The 23,365-nt window shown below is 48.1% G+C and overlaps 1 protein-coding gene across 2 annotated transcripts in view; it reads right to left on the bottom strand.

The window, feature by feature from the left end:
* mef2d (myocyte enhancer factor 2d) overlaps positions 1 to 23,365 on the bottom strand; it is a 67,954-nt gene that overhangs the window by 32,260 nt on the left and 12,329 nt on the right. For both annotated transcript variants that reach the window (XM_076138315.1, XM_076138316.1), the window contains exons 2-3: positions 6,135 to 6,502; positions 1,228 to 1,431 (exon numbers count right to left, since the gene is read on the bottom strand). In XM_076138315.1, the coding sequence (XP_075994430.1) occupies positions 1,228 to 1,431; positions 6,135 to 6,188 (258 nt within the window). In that variant the 5' untranslated portion in view covers positions 6,189 to 6,502. The remainder of the gene's footprint in view (positions 1 to 1,227; positions 1,432 to 6,134; positions 6,503 to 23,365) is intronic.

The raw sequence follows: 23,365 nt of genomic DNA, 5'->3' as shown, positions 1-23,365 counted from the left end.
TTACTAATAGAATATAATTTTACTTAATTTAACAAAGTCACTTAGTCTGAGCCGTCTGGACTGTGACTCTGTGGTGGTTTGTGGGTCCGTCAGTACGGTTCGTTACTCGTCACACACTCCTGTTAGCGCAGAGCGGGCGCTGTAGGACAACGCTCCGTACGATGCCTACGTGCCGCTGTGCAGCTCACGGCTCGCTGAATCACAGCGAAAAGCATCTCGTCTTCAATTCGTGAGTGGGCCACGGTGCAGCGGAGGGTCAGCAGGCATGCGAGCGAGTTCACGCAGCAAAGCTTCGCTGCAGGGAGGCGAGGATTCATGAGATGGATCCTCGTCTTTACCACCAAAACACACAAAAGGAACCAAACCGTCGACCTCCTCACACCTCTGACCTCACAACTCATTTCTCTCCTGGGCGATATGTTAATAAACGCAGCTATTTTCAGCTCCTTCCATAAAATCGGCATTTGTCTTTGAGGTTTATGAACGTTGAAGCATTTCACTTACACAACAGCGTGAGTTGTTTACATTGACCTGCCGAGTCACGTTTCAAATCTGAGCCGGAAAAAGACTTTGGAACAAGTTTGGATGCCGGTTTGAGGTGGAGTCCATGGCGGGTTGATGGAGAAGTACTTTGAAAAGGTAAACAGACTTTGTGTCTTGGTAGGGCGGAGCCAAGAGGAGATTTGGTTAAATTGAATGAGAGAAGAAGAAGAGGAAGTGACACCTGAACTAGACGAAGAGCAAAGGCACCGCGCAAGAACGGATGATGACTGAACTCCCACAGAGCCAGGAGCCGCTTTACTTCACTCACATGGTAACACGCATGTGTAACCACGACGACGGGCCGCTGCGATAAGTGACGAATCAACAATAGATCACCTCTCTTTCATTTCATCTCATTGGGTTAGAAACCCTTTTAGGTTTCGTTTCCTCAGGAGTTTGAGCTCTAATAACAGAGCGGCCTGCAGTGATTAGAGCTCCATTAGACGATATTTAGATTAGATTAGGCTTGATTTGACCTGTGGAGGCTTTACGGGCCTGACCAGACTTCATTAAGTCTGAATGAGTCTGGACTGGATTAGATGAGCTAACATGAGGCCTTAATGAGCTCTCTGGGGTACGGCGCCCGACCCAGGACTCCATACTTCAACAAGTAAGCAGGCTAACAGACGACCCTCAGTCAGCCCCTCCCCCCAGGCCCCGCCCCCTCCCGTCTCCAGGCTGTACCTCGATGATGTCGGCGTTGGTCCGGCTCTCGTGCGGCTCGTTGTACTCGGTGTACTTGAGCAGGACCTTGTCCATGTCGGTGCTGGCGTACTGGAACAGCTTGTTGGAGTGGTTGAAGATGATGAGGGCGATCTCACAGTCGCACAGCACGCTCAGCTCGTACGCCTTCTTCATCAGGCCAAACTTCCGCTTGGTGAACGTCACCTGGGGGAGGCGTGGAGAAAGGAGGAGGGAGAAGGAGAGGGGGAGGAGGGAGAGGAAGACGTTATGCTGATGACATCACTCATAACGTTCATGATTGGATCAAAGACACAACAACTTAAATACGTCCAAACTCAATCACTTTGAGACTTTGTGTGTTTTTGTGTGTTTCTCTCTGTCTCTCTCTCTCTCTGTCTCTCTCTCTGTCTCTCTCTCTCTGTCTCTTTCTCTCTGTCTCTCTCTCTCTCTGTCTCTCTCTCTGTCTCTCTCTCTCTGTCTCTCTCTCTCTCTTTCTCTCTCTCCCCTTGTTTGCAGTCACACAAATTTAATTTCTATCTTTATTAAACAAACACACGCTCTAGCTCTCCTTCTGTCTCACCATCCTTCTTCCAGACACACACACACGCACACACACTCTCTCTCTCTCTCTCTACGTCACTCTCCCTCTCCTTGTCTTTTTCACACTCTGTTATGCTCTTTTCCATGCTCTCTCTCTCTCTCGCGCTCTATTTTCCACACTCTCCTTCTGTCGCACGCTGTTTCTCTCTTTCTCTCACACACACACACACACACACACACACACACACACACACACACACACACACTTATGCGAGCCCTCTCAGCGGCACATAACAGAGTGGCTTTAGTGGCTCCTTCCCACTATTCCAACTGGTATTTACAATCCAGGGAGATTTGGCTTTGTTTGGATTAAACTGGATCAAACACACACACACACACACACACACACACACACACACACACACAGACACAGATTAAGAGCGAGAAAGAACTCAAAGCTTCAGTTGTGGCTACAATTGCTGCTATTACATCATTGTGGTTTTCTGCATTTCCACCAGCAAAACTGGCTCCAGGCCACGCCCACATCAGAGCAGGTGGCTGCTATTGGCTGTCACAGTTTAACACCTGCTGTGACATCACAGATTGGCTTATGGGGACGAAGTGGCACCAGCTGCCAACGGACGCCTGCGAAAAAGGGACCCGGAAGTTACAGTAGGCTGGAGAAGAACAGGAAGTGACCCCTGTGATGTCATTGGGCTCAGTGGACCGAATGGAAACGAGACGGAGAGAGAGAGAGAGAGAGAGAGAGGAGAAGAAGGAGGAGCTGCCATGTTAGACCTTCTCTCTCTCTCTCTTTCCCACCCTGGCTCCCTCTCTCTCTCTCCTGATGGCTTAGGCACCTTGTTTACGCTCCTCTGATCCTTACAGCTTGTTTCCTCGCCCACCTGCCCCCCCCCACTCCCCCCCTCTAGCTCTCTCTCTTTCCACATCCTCCATCCCTCTCTCACCTCCCTCCCCCCCTCTCACGCTCGCTCACTCATTGCTTCCTGCTGCCACAAATCAAATTATATCGGGGTCGTATCCATGGGCAACCGACTCCCCCTGTAACCCTCCTCCGCCCCCCCATTTCCCACCTCATCACACACTGCTGCCATCACTTACCTCTCTCTCTCTCTCTCTATCTCCATCTCTGAGCCTATCTGCATATCTCACACACACACACACACACACACACACACACACACACACACACACACACACACACAGAGAAGCAGATAAAGTGTGTGGCGGTGCAGGAGAGGGAGGAAATGATGGCTGTGACGGACGCAGGAAGACGTGGGAATGAAGGGAAATAACACAATCTGCTCTCTTATCAAATTAGGAGTTCACTTCCTGTCAATAAATCTGCGCAATGACTCCAAACGACCGCTTTTGTCTCAGAAAAAGTGGGCGTCAGGCTGTGAGTTCTGGTTCTTCATCTCATCTCCGTGTGTTTGCCATGAAAGATAAACAAGCTGCAAGTAATTGACATTAAGAAGAGAAGTGCCAGGTTACCAATGGCAACTGAAGAATAAGACACCCTCGGTGGAGAGAGAGACAGAGAGAGAGAAGGGGGGCGAGCCGTGTGTGTGTGTGTGTGTGTGTCTTGGCGAGGTTGTGGTTGTGTGGCAGATGGATGAGGAAACCACCACTGACAACCGCAACCTCCTCTCGCTGTTTCCTGTAGCCAAAGCTCACTTTCGTTTTGCTTACAGTCGCTCTCACACAATGGAGCCCAGCAGCTCCACAGATCCAGCTTCGCCTCTTTATCTGCACTCCATGTCTGTTTGGAAGCACAGAGTGTCTCACACGGATAATAATGATTTATTTGGCCTTTACATTTTATTTCATTATATTTTTATTTCCCCCCCCGAGTTTGATTTATTTTATATCATTCTACTTTATTATTCCTGCATTGTTTATATTCTCCAATATGTAATTGTTTGCATTGTTTTTATTAGATTTGATAAAATATCACTTTATTTTTTTACATTTCTATTTTACTTTATTTTATTTATCTAATAATAATTCTTATTATTTTCCACAATTCAATTAAATGTTTATTTCATTATCTTTGATATATTTTATTTAATTTTATTTACTTCATAATAATTTTTCCATAATTTAATTAAATGCTTATTTTATTATTTACTTGACATTTTTCCTTTTATTTACTTAATCATAAATTCAAATGAATAATAAATGAATGAAAGCATCTTCAGACCTGCAGCTCTATGATGTCACCTCACCTGTCTAACCAGGTGTGCAGGCGGGCATTACACACTGATCCATGTTTACGCTCCCTTGCTGCAGCACTACAGCACATACTGAGCGAAAACAGGTGATATGGACATGGTAGAGACCCTACACTATAAAAGAACGACAAGTACAGTGGCAGCGTCTTTGGATCAGTGTGTAGGAGGGTGACGGCGGTTCGTCCTCCAGAAACTCATCTGATGGCCTTTCTGATGTTACACAGGGTGAGAACCTCTCAACACTTCACTCGTTTATCTTTAACAGCGGGCTCCACTTCAGCTGCTGCAAACTGCTGCAAACTGCTGCAAACTGCTGCAAACTGCTGCAAACTACAGTACGACCACAAAACCAGCGTGAACAACATCTGGATCCAGCTCAAAATCCACTCTAACATTCCTCCTACATATAACTCAAAATGTCAATAAATAAAAAACAGTAAGTAATAAAATGCTGGATAAGATAAGAATATAAATATATTATTATAATAATAGAGACAAAATGTAAGAAAAATAACAATCAAATAAAATAGAGTGGGATAATAAAAGAAATAAGATAATAATAACAGATTAAAATAAAAATCGATAAACTGTAAGCATTCTCATAAATAACAGTAAGTTGAGTGTCTCTCTAATCGTTTTGCTCCGGCGCGTCACAAACCATCCCAGACTTGATGGCGGTCAGTGACTAATCAATGATCTGGACCCTGTGACTGGATGGATCACCAGAGCCTGCGACGTCGCCTTATTGACAAACTGCTGCTCCTCTGATGCTCACACTCTGCCCCCCCCCCCCTCCTCTCGCCTGTCTGCAGAGGAACAAGCTGCCGTCGCCTGCTCGACCCCCTGCAGGCGCTCTTCCTCTGCTCTGTGAAACGGCACCGGCTAAGATTGACGAGCGAGGAGAGAAGAGAGGATGATTTTTCCGTCCGCTCGCCCCGGCTCAGGTCCTCCTCCGGCTCAGCCGCCATGTTTGCCTCTGGCTTTGGAAGGTGGGCGCGTCAAATCCATTACTCAGTCTGCTCAATGGAGCGCGGCCCATTTACCAGTTGACTCATTTTAGATGGATCATTTACCCTTTCATCCTTTCTGACAATAACACTGATGTAACCAGAGAAAATGAAAGTGGGTTTTTGGTGGTGGGGGGGATCGAGGGGGGGGGGCTTCATATTCACTCACACCTTCACTGTAGGCGGTCTGCTGGATTTATGGAGTCATATGAGCCTCGTAAAACACGGAGCTATTATGCGTGTTGGTGTTACTGAGGCCGTGTTGTTCCGCAGGACGAGCCCGTAAAGAATCCTCCTGGGAATTATTACTCAGGTTAAAGTTTTCTCTGGTTGGGGGGGTTGGGCCTTGATGGAGTGAATGTGGCGAGAACATGAAGGGAAGAGGTGGAGATGAAACCTGGAGCTGAGCTCAGTAATCCACACAAACGCCTCCATGTTTGGTTTTAAAACCTTTCAGTGTGAAGCAACAGAGTGGTTTCCAATGTTTAATCTGGCATTTTGGTGGAAAACGAATGAAGCACATGAAGTCAGTCAGTGCAGGATGTTTGATGTTCTTATGGGGTCAGAGTTCAGCCAGATGGAGCAGCAGAACATTACAAACTAAGGTGAGGAATGGAAACACGACGATGTCAGGGAAACCTTCAAACATCAGGACAAAGGTTTCAGGCTGGCTTTGAGGTGGATTCAGTGTGGAGAAGATAAAAAAGGAGAGGTTTACTGACACAGACTCAGGATGGAGCTTTTGATTCTTGCTGCTCTGGTGTTTGTTCTTGCTGTTTGCTCAGTTTGGAGAAGTGGTTATGTTAGTTGGAGTTATTTCTGAACTCAGTTACAGACAGAGAGAAGTTGATTTGAAGTGTTGCTGCACACAAAAACGGCTTTGGAAGTTATTTTCCCTCTGTATTTGTGCTGTTAAACAGGTGACGTCGAGCTCATTAGCTTCAATACGTCGCCTCATGTTGTGAAACGATACAACAACTCAGATTTTCTCTTTTCCTGCTTTGAGCTCTGTTGTTGTTATTGTGTAAACATGGATGCACCAATCAGGCGGCTGATAACTGATCCAACACACACACACACACACACACACACACACACGTCTCACCTGTCGGTTGCGTTCATCGGTGATCCTCTGAATCTGAATCTTTTTCCTTCCCATGGTTCCTGTGTTGTGGTGGCAGGGGCAGGGGGGGGCGTGGCAAGGTCAGAGGTCACAGGTGCTCGTAGTGGTTGTGCGTCGTCTGTCTCAAACCTCTCCGATGGATTCTGGTCTCTGTGCGTGCCTCAGCTGTAGGATGCAGGCGTGTCACCCCTGCAGATCGACCCAAAGAAAAGGGAGGAAGGAGGAAGAATGGGGTTTGGAGTGCGGCGCCCCCTTCAGATCATCATGGTCCTGTCACCGGGGGGCAGGTCTTCCACTCTCTGGCTGAAGTGGGATCCTCTGCCCTCCCCTTCACCTCAGCTGGGCAGCTCCTGTCAAACCAAACCACAGAGACATTCATGAGGCTGAGAGAGACTTGGAGAGGGAAGAGTCTTTGTTTGCGTGGCGTGACCCACTTCAGCTACACAACAAGACAACAAACGCTGCAATGGATGGGAAGCACCATGGAATCAGAACAACTGTGTGTGTGTGTGTGGGGGGGGTTAGTGTATACTGTGTATGGGCAGAGGTGGTGATGGGGGGGGGGAGGCCCTCGGGGGCCCGCGAGCAGGGAGGCTGTGCTGTGTCAGCTTCATTAGAGGCATCACCGCCACATCACTGATCTGCAGGTCGCCCGCGGCAACGGGCTGCACAGCCTGGGCGGTCTGACGAGCTGAGTGTGATTCTCCAATCACAGGCGAGCGCAGAGAGTTTCTATGAAAGCGTCTGGACAGGATAAAGATCCAATCTGTGCGACTCATTCAGGTCACAATAATCATAATAACAATCAAAGTACGACTTAGAAGTGAACAGAAACAAAATGTACAAGGGATTTATTTTGTATAATTATGAGTTCAAACTTCTACACCGGCATTTTTCTTATTTTCTTGATGTTTTATTCATCTTTTTCTCATTTTGTCGGGAAGCAGCCCCATTGAGTCACAGCTCGTTTCCCACGGCAACGACAAAACCACAGAAGAGACAAAACCAGGAACCAAATGGGTCATTTTGGGCCATTTGGCCCAAAATGATTAGAGAACAGATTTCTGTTAAATCTCTCATATTCCTCTAGTTTCTGCTCTACACTGAAGCTTCAGCTCAGAGTAAACGGCCTTGTAGACGCTGGTGTGTGTGTGTGTGTGTGTGTGTGTGTGTGTGTGTGTGTGTGTAATGATATTGTTGCCTTATTAGCTGAACCCAGCACTGACCTAATTCTCCATGACACTGAGGAAGATGAAGGGTGTCAAAGTGTGTTTCTTATTCAATCGCCCAGTAACAAGCCGTGAAATAAGGCCGGGGAGCAATATGCTGTGATCCCTGATCAAGACAGGGGACGGGGAGATGAGTAAATGTACATTTCAGAGCAGTGAGTGTGTGTGTGTGTTTGTTTAAACACACACAAACACACACACACACACACACACTCAGTCATGAATGAATGAGAAGGTGAAGGAAACCCGGGGACAGAAGCAAGGACTGTTTTAAGCCCGGTTACTACTATTTGTGGTTCAGCCTTAAAAATAGCGTTCTATATATACACACACACACACACGCACACACACAGACGTCACAGTGAGAGCCAAGTGGCAGCATCTGGAGAGCTCTGAGTGCAGACACCACACCAGCTCTCCAGCATTGTTTGCATTCCCCCTACCTGGGAGAGAACGCCCTCTCTTTACGCTCCTTCTCTTGAAACAAAGAACACGCAACAGTCTGTCATGAGACTGACGTCTCCTTTGTGCGGCCGTGGGCGCTGTGCCGCTCGCTCGCTTTCAGCGAGTGCAATCGGCTTTGCTTTGGTGATGAGTTGCCTATAAATTATGCACTGCCTGTTTGGCTAAGAGGCGGGATGACGGCGAGCACAGAGGGGGGTGAAGAAAGAGGGCGTTAGGATTGTCATAATTGTTTTGATGAAGAATTGGAGGCTGCCTGAGCCCCAATTCTAACATGGAAAACTCAGCTTGATGAGCTAAATGCACAAACTATTGGGTTCATTGTTCTGGTGATGTCTTCCTGTTTTGATTGGAATCAAACTCATAACGGGCGAACGAAGGGAGAACTCATGATTACCTGGATTCACCTCACCTACTTCATGATCACACAGCAAATAGATCCGTCTACCCGCCCCCTCGCACACAGCCTGGTTCGACTTTCGTGAAACGTGATGTCACCAGCCGCCTGGTTTCACCTGAGCGGGTGTGGGAGTCGGGCTTTAACGTAGGAGGGGAGCACGAAGTGATAAGCACTGATAGCCAGCCCAGATTGGGGAACGCAAAGGACAGCGTTAGTGTCAGGAGGGGCTACTGTGTGCTGGACTTGAATACATTATACTTTGCTTAGGGTTGTTAATCCATTCATGTGTACAAATCGATATACAGGCCTCTTGTGCCAGGTTCTATCTCCTTAACACAAACGGAAAAAAACATTGAAACAAGTTGCTCTGAATTGAAAACAGTTTGAAACAAGTGATTTAAATTGCTTTGAGAAAAGGCTTGACACTGCGTGGAACAGAGAGGCGTCTGTCGTATGTTCTACGACATAATAACAGGGTGCGCTCCTGCTCTCTCACACTCTGCAGCCTTCGTTAGCCACCGAGCACTGGACTCGCTCCAGTTGCAGGGAAGTTCAAAGGCAGCACACGGAGGGATTTGTCTTTAGGCGGCAGGCTGATCTCACATGAAAAGGCTGCCTTATCTGCCCGGGGTGGTCCAGTCTCGACCTTTTACCCTTCATGCTGCAGTAGCTCACTTCCCATGTCTGATGTCAGGCAGGATCTCCGCTCTCGCATGGAAAGCGGGGAGCCTGGAGTGTGTCTGCTGCTTCACTGAGCAGGCGAGAGCGACAGAGGCTCTGGACAATGGAAGGATAAACGCTGATAATTACCAATAAACAGCGGACCCAGATTAGAGCCCTGGGGAACGCCTCCATGATTTAGATTGGTTTGTTTCACGAGGTGCCAATGAGCCGCTCTGCTTTTACACAGACGGGTTCATGGGAAATGGGAAGATCTTGACATGGAAATCTGGAAAAGCTTTAAAGAAATGTTATTTGCTTTATAGTGGAACATACTTCTATAAATACATAACAATATTTAATTATCTTCCACCAGGTTACATCTAATAATAATTTGTTTAAAATACTAATCACCAACACGTTTCCTATAACAAAAAAATATACAGACTTTGATCAGATAAAGGATTTTCTCTCCACAGAGGTTTAGAAACGTTGCAAACACGCCATCACTTAGCTTTGGTGAGGCCACATCAGGTCGCAGCCTACAAGCAGCCCTGCTACAGATTAATCTGTAAAAGAACAGTCGGGAAATGTTGCATCGCATCATTATCCCCGACATCTGTTGCCGGCCCCGTTAAGCATTTTAAAGCTTCAGCCTCGCGATGATGTGGGGGAGTGACCGATTGTCAGAGCAATATAATGTTTACAACATTTGTTTTTTAAAGAGAAACATGGTGTTTTTGCAGGAATGACTGGGAGCAGGGAGTTTCCCAGTACACCGTCAGCCCCCAGCTATCAGGGGTTAAGTGGATTGCTCAGGGGCACGTCGGCCACAGCTTCCCAGGCGGCCCAAGGCCTTAACTGGTGACCTTCAGACGACCTGCCTGGTTACCCTTCAGGCTACACTGCCGTGCGTATCACCAACACATCTCCACCAACATGTCTCAGGCTCAATGTGTCATAGGTAACAGGGAGGCAGAGCCAGGATGTGACGAGTCATGACACACAGCACAATAAATCACAAACAGGTTGAACTGTACGCTCAGAGTGTCCGGTCCGTATGCTGGGCCTGATCTGCTGGCTTCTACACAGCTGATGTGATCGGACGGCTTACTTGTGTGAGCGCACTAAGCTGAACTGATAGCATTCAGGATATTGGGGTCAGATACCACTGAAATTCAGGAAGACATTTTTAAATGCAATCTAGAGATGCTGTGAACGATGAGCTTACAGGAATTGAAGAAATTAATTAAGCTTTTGTTTATTTTGCTGAATATTTATAGCCCATATATATATACTTGTATATTTCTTCTACATACCATAAGGTCACTCTATGGTCAAGATGCTTTGTCCACACACAGTTTGCCCTGACTTTTAAGTTTTTAGTGGCTTTTGAAAAAGTTTAGCACATTCATCCAAAGGCCGACAGACTTAGTAAGCAAACAACAAACATCTCCAATGACAACTTACAAAACAACAATGTCAGTGACCGGGTTTGCATGTAAACAAACTGAAATTCATTCCATTTTGCGACGCGTTCAGGGTCATCAGAAACGACTGAGCTAAGTCTAGATAACTTCCCTTCCCCCCACAAATTACAGCCGCTTGACCTTCTGCTTGATTGTAACGCATGAGGTCGTTTCCACGGCGATGATGTCATGTTTCCCACACGAGAGCCCCGGCGTTCAGCTCCTTGGGCCAGATCTCTTTGCCCCTCACAGAAACCTCAGGTGCTGATTGGAACTCGCAGCGCAGCTCCAAACACCTGATTTGATTTCACTCCATTCCCACTTGTATGGAACATCTGATGGGATCGTTTATCATCTCGTGTTTCGTCCACTGTGTCAGGCCGGTTCCAGTGAACACTGAGTGATGAATGAATATTGGTGAGATATTGATCTGCCAGGGCTTCAAGCTGAGGGACAGATTTGTCATTTTGATAGCCTTCTCCTGAGGCCTTGACACCAGCAGCTAGAGGGAGGCAGGTCGCCCGCCGTGTAACCTGACGCCCTGTGGAAAGGTCGCAGCCACTCCGGTTTGTGAGTATGAGTGATCTGACAAGCACTCTGCTTAAATTCAGAAAAGTTACTAGGATATGTAAAGATATCATAAAGTATAACTGCTATTTGTTGACGCTCTGTGGGCAACTGTGTTATAATATGTAAAAGACGGTTGGGCCCTGGCAAAACGAACAATCCAAATGTTCAAGGCATTCCCCAGGGCTCTAAACTTGGTCCATTGTAGATTCATAAACATCACATCAACATAATTAGATTCAAATCCTCATAAACTGAAATAACATTAGACCTTGATAATAAGGTTGTTATAGTTTTGTACATTGTGGTTTACTGACGCTGCCCCCTACTGGACACACAGAATTCAGTAAGGGCAGGTTCCAATACTCTACTGTGAGTCTTAGTCCTGGAATCAGGGAGTTGCATGCTGAAGGTTCTTGTTGCCTCTGGGCTGGGAGAAGGTCAGTGCCGGGCTGTGCTGTCCCGTTCAGATATGTCTGGAACGAGTCCCGTCCTTATCAGACATCTTTGATATTTGATGGGACGCTTTGCTAAAATCTCAGGAGCGCACGCAAGTCACCAGTATGTGAAATCGGAGGAGGCCTGCAAGTGCTCAGAGTTTTAACTGCTGCTATTATTAACTTAGTAAGCAATACCATCCATGAGCTGGTTGATGAGTAAAGTAATTGTGTACATGTTCTGATCCGCTCCGTTTGTGATCATTCTTAAAAGAATACAAAATGATGTGGTACTTGGATTGTAATGGACTTATTTGATATTCCTTGCTAGATAGCAAATGCATTCCTTTGAGTGGTGGTGGGGCGGGAAATACAAATAATTCACGCCTGAATAAAGACATATGTGACTTTGGAGTGAGTGTGTGCGTCTGCAAACAAACTGCAGACTGAAATGTGTTAGCGCTGTTGTTAACTCGTCCCTGTGTGCTAGCTGTTTCACTGTCAAGGTGTAAATTACATTCGGGAAATGGGAGATGTCTTCTTATGAAATGTCTCTCAAACCTGACACACGGCAGATTCACTCCAGACGTCCTGAAATGAGTGAGATACTTTGCCTAACGAAAGTGGCAAAGCAGCTAAACTCAAATAAAGTCCATTATGCAAACTATATCAACAGAAGCAGTAAGTGAATGCAACATTGCTTCACATGATTATTACATGAATTTAACGTTTATTTACACATTTCTAGAACGCATCTATATTTTAAAATGTCAAAGGGGAGCCACAGTTGACCTCTAATGAAGCAATGTAAATGTTTTAGGCATTCCTCAGGGCTCTAATCTGGGTCTCCTTCATGTTTACATTCATCAGCGTCGTCACTGGAAGGCATGAGTGAAACTTTTCGTGTAGTTTTCAGGGGGCTTAACAGAGAAATTAAGTTATAAGAAATATCGTAATATTCTCACACCTTTGTCCTAACTTTAAAGCAGTACAGATTTTAATTTGTCTCATAAAATAATATCAAAAATACCAAAAACATCAGTCAAAAAATGTTTCTGTATTTTTATATGAGATTTATCATCATCACTATTCTTCATATGTGATTTTTGAAACGTCCCAGGTTGAACAGGTCTCTTTAGGCCCCCTGCTCTGGGGTCTAGAGAGAATCTGGCTGGTCAGCCTTTGGCAGGTGCTGGTGCTGAGTGGGAGAAGTGATGGATTTCTCAGCGGTCGTCTGGCTCGGCTCCAGCATCCAGGAAGCACCCTCACCCCCCCCCCCCCCCCCCAACCCTCTACCAGCCCCGCACTGCCGACTGTTATCTCTCTGCTCCAGGCTGCTGCGCTGCCACTTAACACGCCAGGGCAATAAAGGATGGACACACACATATCCACGCACACATAACACACACTCAGGCCTGAACAATACACAGATGCATCACAGCTCTCAGGCGTACCACAGATTTACCAAGTATCCTAATGACGCCACTGTAACCAGGACGGGAACGATTGTTGGTACAAAGACAAACCTTTCCTCAGAGTGCTACACCTACACCTGACTGCGCCAGAGAACAAGCAAGCATGGAGCGCCGACCTCCAGCAAGGTGGCTTCAACTGCTAAATGTGTTATTCTTTAACAAGCTCTGCATCAAAACATTTACACGACACGCTGAGTGATCGCTGTCTGAGCCGATGCCTCTTGTTAGCTCAGCTATGATGTTTACAAGCCTGGAAAAATGATTTACAACCACATAAACTACGTTCTTATACTAAATGTGATGATCTCAGTTTAATTATGGGATGTCCTGATTGGTAATACAGTAAAGTTTGATTATTATTTATTAAGTGAAACACAAAGTGCTGCCATCCATTCTAAACGTATTCTGGTCGACTTCCAATTTCCCAAATGCCCAACTCTGGATTAGGAAAGCTGAATCTTTACACACCAACATACGGACAGATGATGTCATCCAGTGTGTTTACATGGACTTCATGCTCTTTTCCTGGCCTGTAAAGGCAGAATACTTTGACTGGATCACATTAAGTGCAGACATGAGGATGTAAACGCACAATCACAGGATCAATGTAAATAATAACACTGACACTGGTTGAGCTCTTTTCTTACATAACTGGATGATGAAAGCTGAATCTTTCTTCATCTCCGCCACCACGCAGACTTTCAAATGCCAAAGTTCAGACGGAGCTCGCCAGTGAGGAGCGACAGCATAAGCATGAATCAGTCAGGGGGGTAGATGTGACGGGGTTCGGCAGGGAAACGGACAGAACCATCAGGGGGGTGGGGGTGGGGGGTGGGGTGGGGGGGGGGTGAGTGTAACTGGGCCGCCGAATTCCCTCATCTGACCTGGCTGGGTTTGCGGCCCAACCTTGAGTGTTCTGCCAGCACCAGCTGTGGGATATTTACAGCCTGTTGCCTCATGTTCCCGGGCAACCATTGGACACGGCTCTCAGCGTGCTCTGCCTGGACAAACAACACGCAGGGTCGGTGGACAGGAGAGCGGCGTTCAGCTGAGGCCCGAGCGATCCCAACACGCCCATACACTCAAGATTCAATTTATACAGACAACGATAGAATGTATCCCTTCAGACACCCACAGGACAGTGTGTGTGTGTGTGTGTGTGTGTGTGTGTGTGTGTGTGTGTGTGTGTGTGTGTGTGTGTGGTATGGTGTTCATATCTACATTAAACCTTTGAGCAAGGCAGTGTCTTAGTGGGTGGCACTGTTGCCAGCACAGCAAGGTCCTGGGTTCAAATCCAGCTCAGAGCCCAACCACTCCCACGGCCCTGAAGGGGCTCAAGGGGTCTGCACCTTCAGCAGACCGGCCTTTAGGCTAACACAACGTAAACAATACAAGAAACACAAAGACACAAATCTTTATGTAACACAGCAGGCAAACAACAACATGCTTTACAAATACATAACAGACGTTTTCGTGAAGAGCGAAAAACATTGGGTGTGAAGGAGGCGGGCGGGGGGGAGGAGAGAGGGGGAGGAGAGGGGGCGGGGGGAGGAGAGGGGGGTCCTGGCCTTCGATCTGAAGCTGAAGATGTGCCTGAGATTGCCCCCTCCCCCTCCCCCTCCCCCTCCCAACCAATCCTGGCTGAGTCATTGGAGAGGTGTGTGTGTGTGTGTGCGTGCGTGGGGGGGGAGGGTGCGGAGCAAGGGCAGCGTTTCTGAGGGGGCGGAGGTGGCGGGGACGGGATGGGAGGGGCGGCGAAGGGGATCTGTGCCTCTCGGCCTCGTGAATCACGCCCCCGCTGCCGGGCCGCTGTCGATACTGCAGTCTACCGAGCGCACACACACACACACACACACACACACACACACAAACACACACAAAAACAAGCGCACGTAGGCACGTACACAGACACTCTGTCAAACCGCGTACATAAACAAGCACACACACAAAGAAAAACACACACCCACACACTTAACACAGGGCGCCCTCACTGTCACACATCTGATGCTTCTGCTCATAGCCTTCAGCAAAAACACATCTGATGAATCTCATGAAACATCTAAGCGCACACACACACGCACACACACACACAAAGATGCCTTTTGTCCACCGTCTCTTTCTTAAAGTGAAAGAATGCGGCGCAGACAGGACTTGGTGTCAGTTTACACAATACTGTGTTGTTTGTTTTGAATCTCGGTTACTTGCACATGCCACTGCATCGCCGGCGTGGACTATGTGGTTTGACCTGTCAGGTTACACGTTAGCAAAGCCACGCCCTGAGAGGCTGAAGACGATCCAGAGGAGGACTGATGAAAAGAAGAGCTCTCACAGTTTGATTTTGCCGTTTGAGGTCAGAGTTTGATTCCCAGTCGCATGCCCCTCCCCCTTTGCTAAGGTAGCGTAAGAAAAGATGCGCTGGCTTCAGACACTGTGGTGGTAGAAGTGAACCGGGATAAGGGAGGAAACACTGGGAATGTCCTTGGATTGCTACTTAATATCATTCCATTAACCCTCGGTGCTCTGTAGCTTTGATAGCAGAAGCCTGGAAACACCGGAAGCATCCGGGCCAGAATCACATCTTTAAGTTTGACCATCATATTGCTATTGGCATTACGATTTCATCGTTTAGGGGAACAGCTGATCGCGGTGATTTAACTAAAGGAAATGTTTCGTCTCGGTCACTGACATTGTTTTCATCGACAACAGCACAAAGATGAAACAAATGAACTTCACAATAAAAGCTGAAGGTCTCTCATGGTTCATCAGGTCATTTAGGGACAAATACACTTACGAATCTTAAGAGACATACGAGGTTGACTGGCTGACTTGCTGACTGGTTGACTGGCTGACTGGTTGACTGGCTTGCTGACTGGTTTCCTCCCTGACAGCTTTCCTCACCGTCTTAAATCTTCTGTCGTGCTACATCAAAAACAAACCCTGTGCGAGGAGACAAATGCCTCCCAGACAAAACGCTGGTGACATCAATGTGACACGGGGAGGAAGGAGGGCGGGGGGGCGTGCACGGCCAGCCCACCCGACGCACGTGTGCCGACGCAGTCCAACACGTTCTCCTCCATAAAGCTGCTCAAAGGAGCAGACAGGCGGGCCGGAGCCTGATAGCAGGCCAGCTTTTAAATATAGACCTTTATCGCCTGTTTGTGTTGTGAGTGCAGGTGAGTGGGAGTTGTTGGGAATGTGGTTCTACGCACCGCACACACCTTCACACCTCCACAGCCGACCACAGGTATCCTGGTTACCATAAACACCTGAACGCAGCGTACGAACAAACGGGTCCACAGCGCTTTACATGACCTCACATTCACACACACACACTCACACGAAATTTGGCCACACGGACATGAAGTTGTTGTCAAGAGACCCTTCAAACGAAGAGCTGAGCGGCCATTTGAGCCCTTCCTCTGTTCCTCTGAGTCTTTGAACGCCTCTAGCCTGTAAACTTGCATGTAACAATATTGTAAACATGTAGTTTGTTCAACATGATGTTTGATTGAAGGTATCTACACGTGCAAAACAGACAACATGTGGTCTCATCAAAGCTGATTTGTGTTCCCGTCTTCAGACAGGAGAACAGAAGTGTATCAATCACACTCACACTCAAAGGTTCGGCCTCCACTGGTGCTTTACAGACACCTAACATGTGTCCTGGGCTCAGGCCTCACACAGCACGCAACAAATGTAAAGGCCGGCGTAAAGTCGCAGTCCAAGTCATAAAGGAGAACAGGTGTGATAATATGAGACGCACCACAACACAAGCGCAGCGCCGTAAATCTCCCCCCTCCCCTCCGCCGCCGTCCTCTCAGCACATTTCTGAGCCGGGGAGGTGTCAGCTGGGCGGCTGAGGATGAAGAACAGGCCACACAGCGAGCCATCTCACACTCCTCCGCTATCTACCTCACAGTGTCCTCAGAGGCGCCAGCGGTTCGCCCGTGGATAAACTTCCTGGACTGATTAGTGAGCCGCCACCGCGGCTCAGACGCCTCGGCCCGGAGGAATTTTGAGACCATTCCACGCAATTAAGCTTAAAGTGATACTACACCGGTATCAGTGCGGACGCCCGGCCGCTGCAGGCTCAGACGAGCTGGGGAACTTTCTAGTTTGAGTCTTGGCAGATCGGTCGGTGTGAATTCACGATGTTTGGGACGATTCCAGCACTTAAAGTATAAAAGTGTTGGAATACAGCGGCGGCTGTTGCAGTATGCTACGTTCAGAAGTACAATGTGGCACTGAAACGTAAACATGAATATGAGCAAAACAAAGATGGACTCATCTGACTTCAACCAACCAACTGTCTGCTGTCCATCTTTGGCTTCAGTGAGTTCCTGGTATAAATGCCAAAGTTTGCTTCAACAGCTTTGTTGTTGTTGTTGTTGTTCTGTATTGTTCATGATTACACAGAATCTCTCAGCCAAAGGGTGGAAAGAGTGACAGAAGAGAGGTTGATCTCTACCCGATGAGAGAGCGATCCTTAATGAGCTTTTCTCACACTGAATATGAAATCTAAATCTAGGATTGAACCTCTAACTGCAGTCATCAGATCAATGAGCAGAACAAAGTAGAAACCCTCACTAACAGCACCTACAGCCAGCAAACTAGTCTGTAGACACAAATACAGTTGCCTCAGGAGGTGTTTGCCTCTGACCTTTGACCCTGAACCCTCTGTAAAAGGTTGAAGTAGCTGGGCGGATGTAGTGCAGATAAACATGTAGGGTGTCGTGAGCACAAATAGTAGAAGAAGAACACAGATGTGAACATAGAAAATAGGTGACGAAGTGTTAGCCTTGTGCTGTAGACCAAACAACAACATGGATCCATCAGGGTCCATCAGAGACCTACAGAGCTGAAGAGAAGAAGAACATCTACACACTGACACACACACACAGAGGAACCATGTCAGTGTGCTGGTTCAGATGTCGTTTTCTCTAAACTCGGCGGCGTCGCGTTAAGTTGAGTTCGTTAGTAAACCATCAGTGTTTGTCAGGATTAAGTCCCGAAGTGTCCATGGAAACTTGATCGTGTTTTCACTGCCCACAGCTGCTGCTCTCTGTGAAGGACAACACTCTGGACCTACAGGAGCCTACAGGATCCGCTAACACACACACACACACACGTACACACACACACACACACACACACACAGGGGTTCTGGATAGAGTATCGCATTAAATCCAGAAGCAGAAAAGCCACACAACGACGTTTGGCTTCACCGGCGTCATCCGTCACTCTGAGAGCAGCTGCCAGGACAGAAGACACACACACACACACACACACACACACACACACACACACACACACACACACACACACACACACACACACACACTGGATAAAAGCCTTGATTGGGAGTTCTTACCGTCAAAGCTTAAAGATGCCAAAAAGCAGTTCGGCAGGAAGCCGGTCTGGATGGAGTCCAGTTAAAGTAGAAAGAGGTCCTGGTTCACAGAAGTCCTAGTCTAAGATGGCAGAGGGGTTTAGTCCTGAGGAGCACATGTGCCATCCTACGTCCACTGACAAAGTGACAACTGTGAGTGGAAGGAACGCCTCACTGTGGACACCCCCCCCCCCCCTCTCAGCACCCCCCCAGTCCTGCTCACACCCCCACACACACACAGTACGTTCACCTCCAACACCCCCCCCCCCACCATAAACCCCTCCCAGGTCACCCTTTGCCCTAATATGCCTTCAGCAACTGCCACCAATTCATCAGTGTCCATGTTGGCAACTGAGGTACTTGTTGCTCATTTGAGTGAGTGAGTGTGTGTGTGTGTGTGTGTGTGTGTGTGTGTGTGTGTGTGTGTGTGTGTGTGTGTGTAGCAAGAAAGAGGCAGTGTGTCAGAGCCCCGTTTCATCCAAACATCCTAATCTGTTGCTTGTGCACGTGTGTGCGCACATGTGTGTGTATGTGTGTGAGTGCGTGTGTGTGTGCGCGCATACATTCTCCATTTGGATCATGAGCTGCTGGAATGACAGCTGCCTACAAACCTCCTGTTCCAGTGAACACGAAGCTCCTCAGCAACACACGCACACGCGCACACACACACACACACACACACACACACACACACACACACACACACACACACACACACACACACACACACACACACACACACACACATACTCAGCTGCCACAGGGTTCAGCAGCAGAGTTGTGGAGTAACAAAGTACTTTTACATTTCTGAGGCACTGGAAGTGGAAACATTGAATTTTTATTGAGTTTCTCTCCTAAACTCTCCTCCTGACTGAAGTTACTACGCTTCACATTTACAGGAGAACATCTCGTCTCCCCTGCTCATCACCTTCTCCAGGCCTAGTTTGCATTGACAGAGGCGTTAACATGGCATCCTCTCCTCGGCATGCTGAGCCCTTTGACCTTTGACAGACGAGTCATGGAAACAATTAAATGATGGGAAAAATCCAAAATGTGGCAGAAGGTTGAGCTGAACCTGGATCTGAGTCTGGATCCATGAGAGGGTTAAACCCAAATGGAGAAGGAAGCTCAAACTGTTTAAGGTTGAACTTAATTAATTGATCCCCCAAACAGAGCAGCCTGCAGTGAGAGAAGGATGCTGCTGGACTCCGGTCTGGTCTTCTCTGTTCTCAGGACTTCAGCCACTGCAGAATCCTGAGCCAAACCCGAGCTACTCAGAAGTTTGCCGATCTGGTGTTTGGCTTAGCAGAAGGCTGTAAAAGGAGATCGTCACGAGTCCGTGTCCCTTTTCCTACAACGGCTCCACTTCCCAAGGAATGAATCTGCGGCCGTGCCCTTTCTTGACCTTGAAATCTCTGCGGAGGCCCCGGAGGGTGTGGGAAAGGAGAGGCCGGGAGTCTGCTAAACAGTTGTGTCATTGAGTTTCCACACAGCGCTCAGCCAGTGGATGAACGGGCGCAGGCACATCTGTGCCCGCGGCCTGCAGGGTTACACCAGGGCCAGGAATTCACTCAGAGCCATAACTTATATGGATGAAATCACTGAAAGAGGGGCGGGGAAAAAAACTCTATCAGTGGCGGGAAATCTGCCGGTGGATGGGAAAAATATACAACATAACTAAACACAACAATCTTTATGCCAGAACCTTGAGGACACAATTACTTTGACAACAAATACAAGTGCTGGGTAAGGAGCTTATCTGGCTGCCGCTCCGCTCCGGCTCCAGGTTTTCCCCCCGCTTGCCCTCCACATTTGTCATCTGTGTGCCGGGCTGCCCGGGGCCCCTCCAACGCCAACACACTGAGTTGGCCCGGAGCCTAATATGGGGATCTAGAGTGTGTGTGTGTGTGTGTGTGTGTCTGTGTGTGTGTGTGTGTGTGTGTGTGTGTGTGTGTGTGTGTGTGTGTGTGTGTGTGTGTGTGTGTGCCTGCCTGCCTGCCTCCTCTCCTGCCGCAGCAAATGTGAGCGTTGGCTGAGGCGGCGCGGCGTTGGCTACATGTGCTAAGGATGAGGCGCTGAGGGGGGAGAGAGGGGGCGAACACAGAAGACATCCATTCTCTCTCTCTCTCTCTTGCTCTCTCTCTCCCTCTCCTTTAGTAAAGCAGCAAGAGGAAGCCACTCTGCTGCCCGGAGGCAGGAGTGTTCACATTGAGAGGAAACACAAAAGCATAGAGCTGAAGGATAAACAGGGAGCTGGTGCTCACTGGTTAGCTGCTGCTGCTGCTGCTGCTGCTGCTGCTGCTGGGGTTTACATCCCACACCAGCCCAGCGTCTGTGTGGGTCTACAGGTTCTTCCACCATCAAAAACATGCCACTGAGGTTAATTCCTCCTGCCGATGCCCTGGAGCAAGGCACAGTGGTCTCATGGTGCCTTCACAGTCCCACAATGACAATAAACCTTCTGCTTCTTGCTTGAGTCTAATTTCTTTATCCGGATCCCAGGGCCGTCCGACCTCTTGCTGTTGGAACAACCTGACCGAGGACAATCAGAGCTTTAGGAAGCGCCGGCTCAGAGGAACAGGAAGTGAGCGTGGAGTCTTAGAGTCGTCCACATGTTCTCACACACACAGGCCTGTTACTGACGCTCCGTTTGTTGTCCTGTGCAGCACCTTGTGACACTCTGCAGGTGTATAAATGCTCTTTATCTTATCTTATCTAGGCTTTACTCTGTCACATTCCTATTGGTAAGTCAGAGCGTCTGTGTGTGACAGCGAGGGTACGCAGCTCTGCTCAACGACAAAATACAAGATCCAAACTAACAAACAAGCAGTTGAATGGTTGTCTATGGCCTAAACAGTATGTTTATCTTTAGGGCCTCAGAATGGACCCTCGTCTTCCCTCAGTTTGCACCATGACAGGAAAATAAAACTGAAAAACTACAAATCTCTTCCTGTTCTCAAACAAAAAGAGTTTAACAATCTTGTGCACTTTTGTGTTTGGGTTGTTTCTGCAGGGAAACGCTTGAACATTAAACTCACATGGACCAGTTTGTACTGTAATGAGTTCCTGTTTTTGTGTATTTTGTGTGTTTTGTGTGTCTTTGTGTTTTTCTGGATCTGTTGTCTCGTCACGACGACAAAACCCCGAGCCGTTTAGTTGAACGGGAGCTGATGTGCGACGCCGTCTGACAGCTTTGAACAAACACGACACGCTTTCAAACGTTTGACAGCGAGTGCCCCCATTATGCAAATGAGCCCGACGCTCCAGGATCCAGGGTCGGAAAATTACAAACATAGGATGACGAGGCTTTTCTCTGCGACCTACATTACTCAGGAATAATCTCACATCGCCGCTTATTACAAACATCCAGACGACAGACACGCAGGAATCCACCAAAGAGCACGACCTCATTACTCCACCTTCCTGGGCATACCTCAGCCCGGGACGCTGCGTCTCTAACCTGCCCGGCTCTCATTATACAACACTTCACAGCTCAATGCCGCCGCGGCTGAAGCGTTAGCGTGAGCGTGAGCGTATGAAAGGAGGCCGGTGGGGGCTTTGAAGCGTGGGCGTGTCAGGAGCGTCTCTGTGCTCTCAGCTGTCCCAAAGCTCCGGCAGCACATCAAACCAATTCACAGTCCATTCACACCCGGCGACCTCATCGTCACGCCACAGAATCTAAAACATTAGCGGCCCGTTCCTCCAGCTTCAAGGGGACTGGTGATGTTACAGCGTTTTCCCTCATGTTCTTTGGCTCTTAGGCTGAACGTCTGTGAGGAACTTTGCTCAGAACCGTCAGAACTTTAATACAGAAATGTGTCTGCTAAAACAAACCTGATCGGCCATGGTGGAGGTATTAAATAGAGTGTCAAATCATAGAAATGACATCACAACAACAAACAGTCATGTGTGAGCATATGTTATTCATCTAAACTCCTTCTAGGTCCAGATCTTGATGTGTTAGCGTGTTTGTATCGTCAGTGACGCCACATAACACCGTGAACACGAGGTTGCACTTCGCTTGATACCTCCGGCATTCTTCACAGGGCCACATCGCCTCGCCTCTCCTAATCCGGGGGAGGGGAGCTTCGGTATCTCCCAGCCCCCCCCGAGCTGTCACAGCTAAAGGTTAAAAGGTCAAGAGTGTTGAGATGAGCACCAACAGACGCAGCAACCTGTTCTCTCCTTCAACTGTCTGCCTCCCTCAGCTGCTGCCTCAGAGCCTCCAGCCTGCTGCTGCACGCCGTCGCTCTACAAAGACGGGACAGCGTTCCCGCTACGCCGCACGCTGGGGAGTTTCAGGGTTTCTACTTGTGTGCCTATTAAATTCCCCAAACTTTCACATCACATGTCTGTGTTATAAGCAGCGGCGTCACGTTAAAGAAAGTGAAGCAGCAGCGTCTCTCTGTCTGTGTGGCGCGGCGTGTTGTGTAGTCGTAAGCTGTTTCCACGTCTCGCTTCCAAACGACTTGAGGGAGACGGGACCCGGCTGCGTTCTCCCGACGTTATGACGGCCGATCCTTGTTGGTAGATAATATTTTAATCTATCCAGTAAATTAAAGTCATAAATCACTCAAAGCCCAGCGACGCCCACACGGGCCGGAGATAAGAGATGCTAATCTGACCCGGCAGACGTCTGGACCCAGAGTCTCGTTTGGAGAGGAGAAGCTGGAACTTCTTCTCCACCCGGTTGCTTTAAGGTCACAGGAGCATCGTGCGACCTCTAACCTCTGTGATCCATATTATCGGCTGCCGGTGGCCGTTTGGGGAATTGAAGGGTTTTCTCTGTGGGCCGCACGCAGCCCACCTCGTCTTCATCACCTTCACTTCCTGATTCATTAGTTCAGTGTTCATCCATCTTCACTCTCACCGAAGCTTCTCTGATTGATTGTTGATAAAGCCATCAGGCTAATTTCGCCCATGATTGTGCATCAATAGATGTAATTTGGTTGAGACCCAAACAAAGACCTGGATTTGACTGGTTTATCCTGATCCTGGTCCTGATCCTGGTCCTGCTCCTGATTCTAGAGATTTTAAAGTGTGTTTTCTCTTTTATATCTCTAAATTAAAGCACACAGGCTTCAGGGTCAGAACTGAAAAAGAAGCACTGCAGCATTTTAGACGT

Source organism: Genypterus blacodes, unplaced genomic scaffold (genome assembly GCF_046128005.1).
Source record: "Genypterus blacodes isolate CSIRO-AG114 ecotype Tasmania unplaced genomic scaffold, CSIRO-AGI_Gbla_v1 ptg000358l_1, whole genome shotgun sequence".
Classification (NCBI taxonomy): Eukaryota; Metazoa; Chordata; class Actinopteri; order Ophidiiformes; family Ophidiidae; genus Genypterus; species Genypterus blacodes.
The sequence above is the reverse complement of the archived record's forward strand: the minus strand, read 5'-3'. Positions and strand labels throughout refer to the sequence as shown.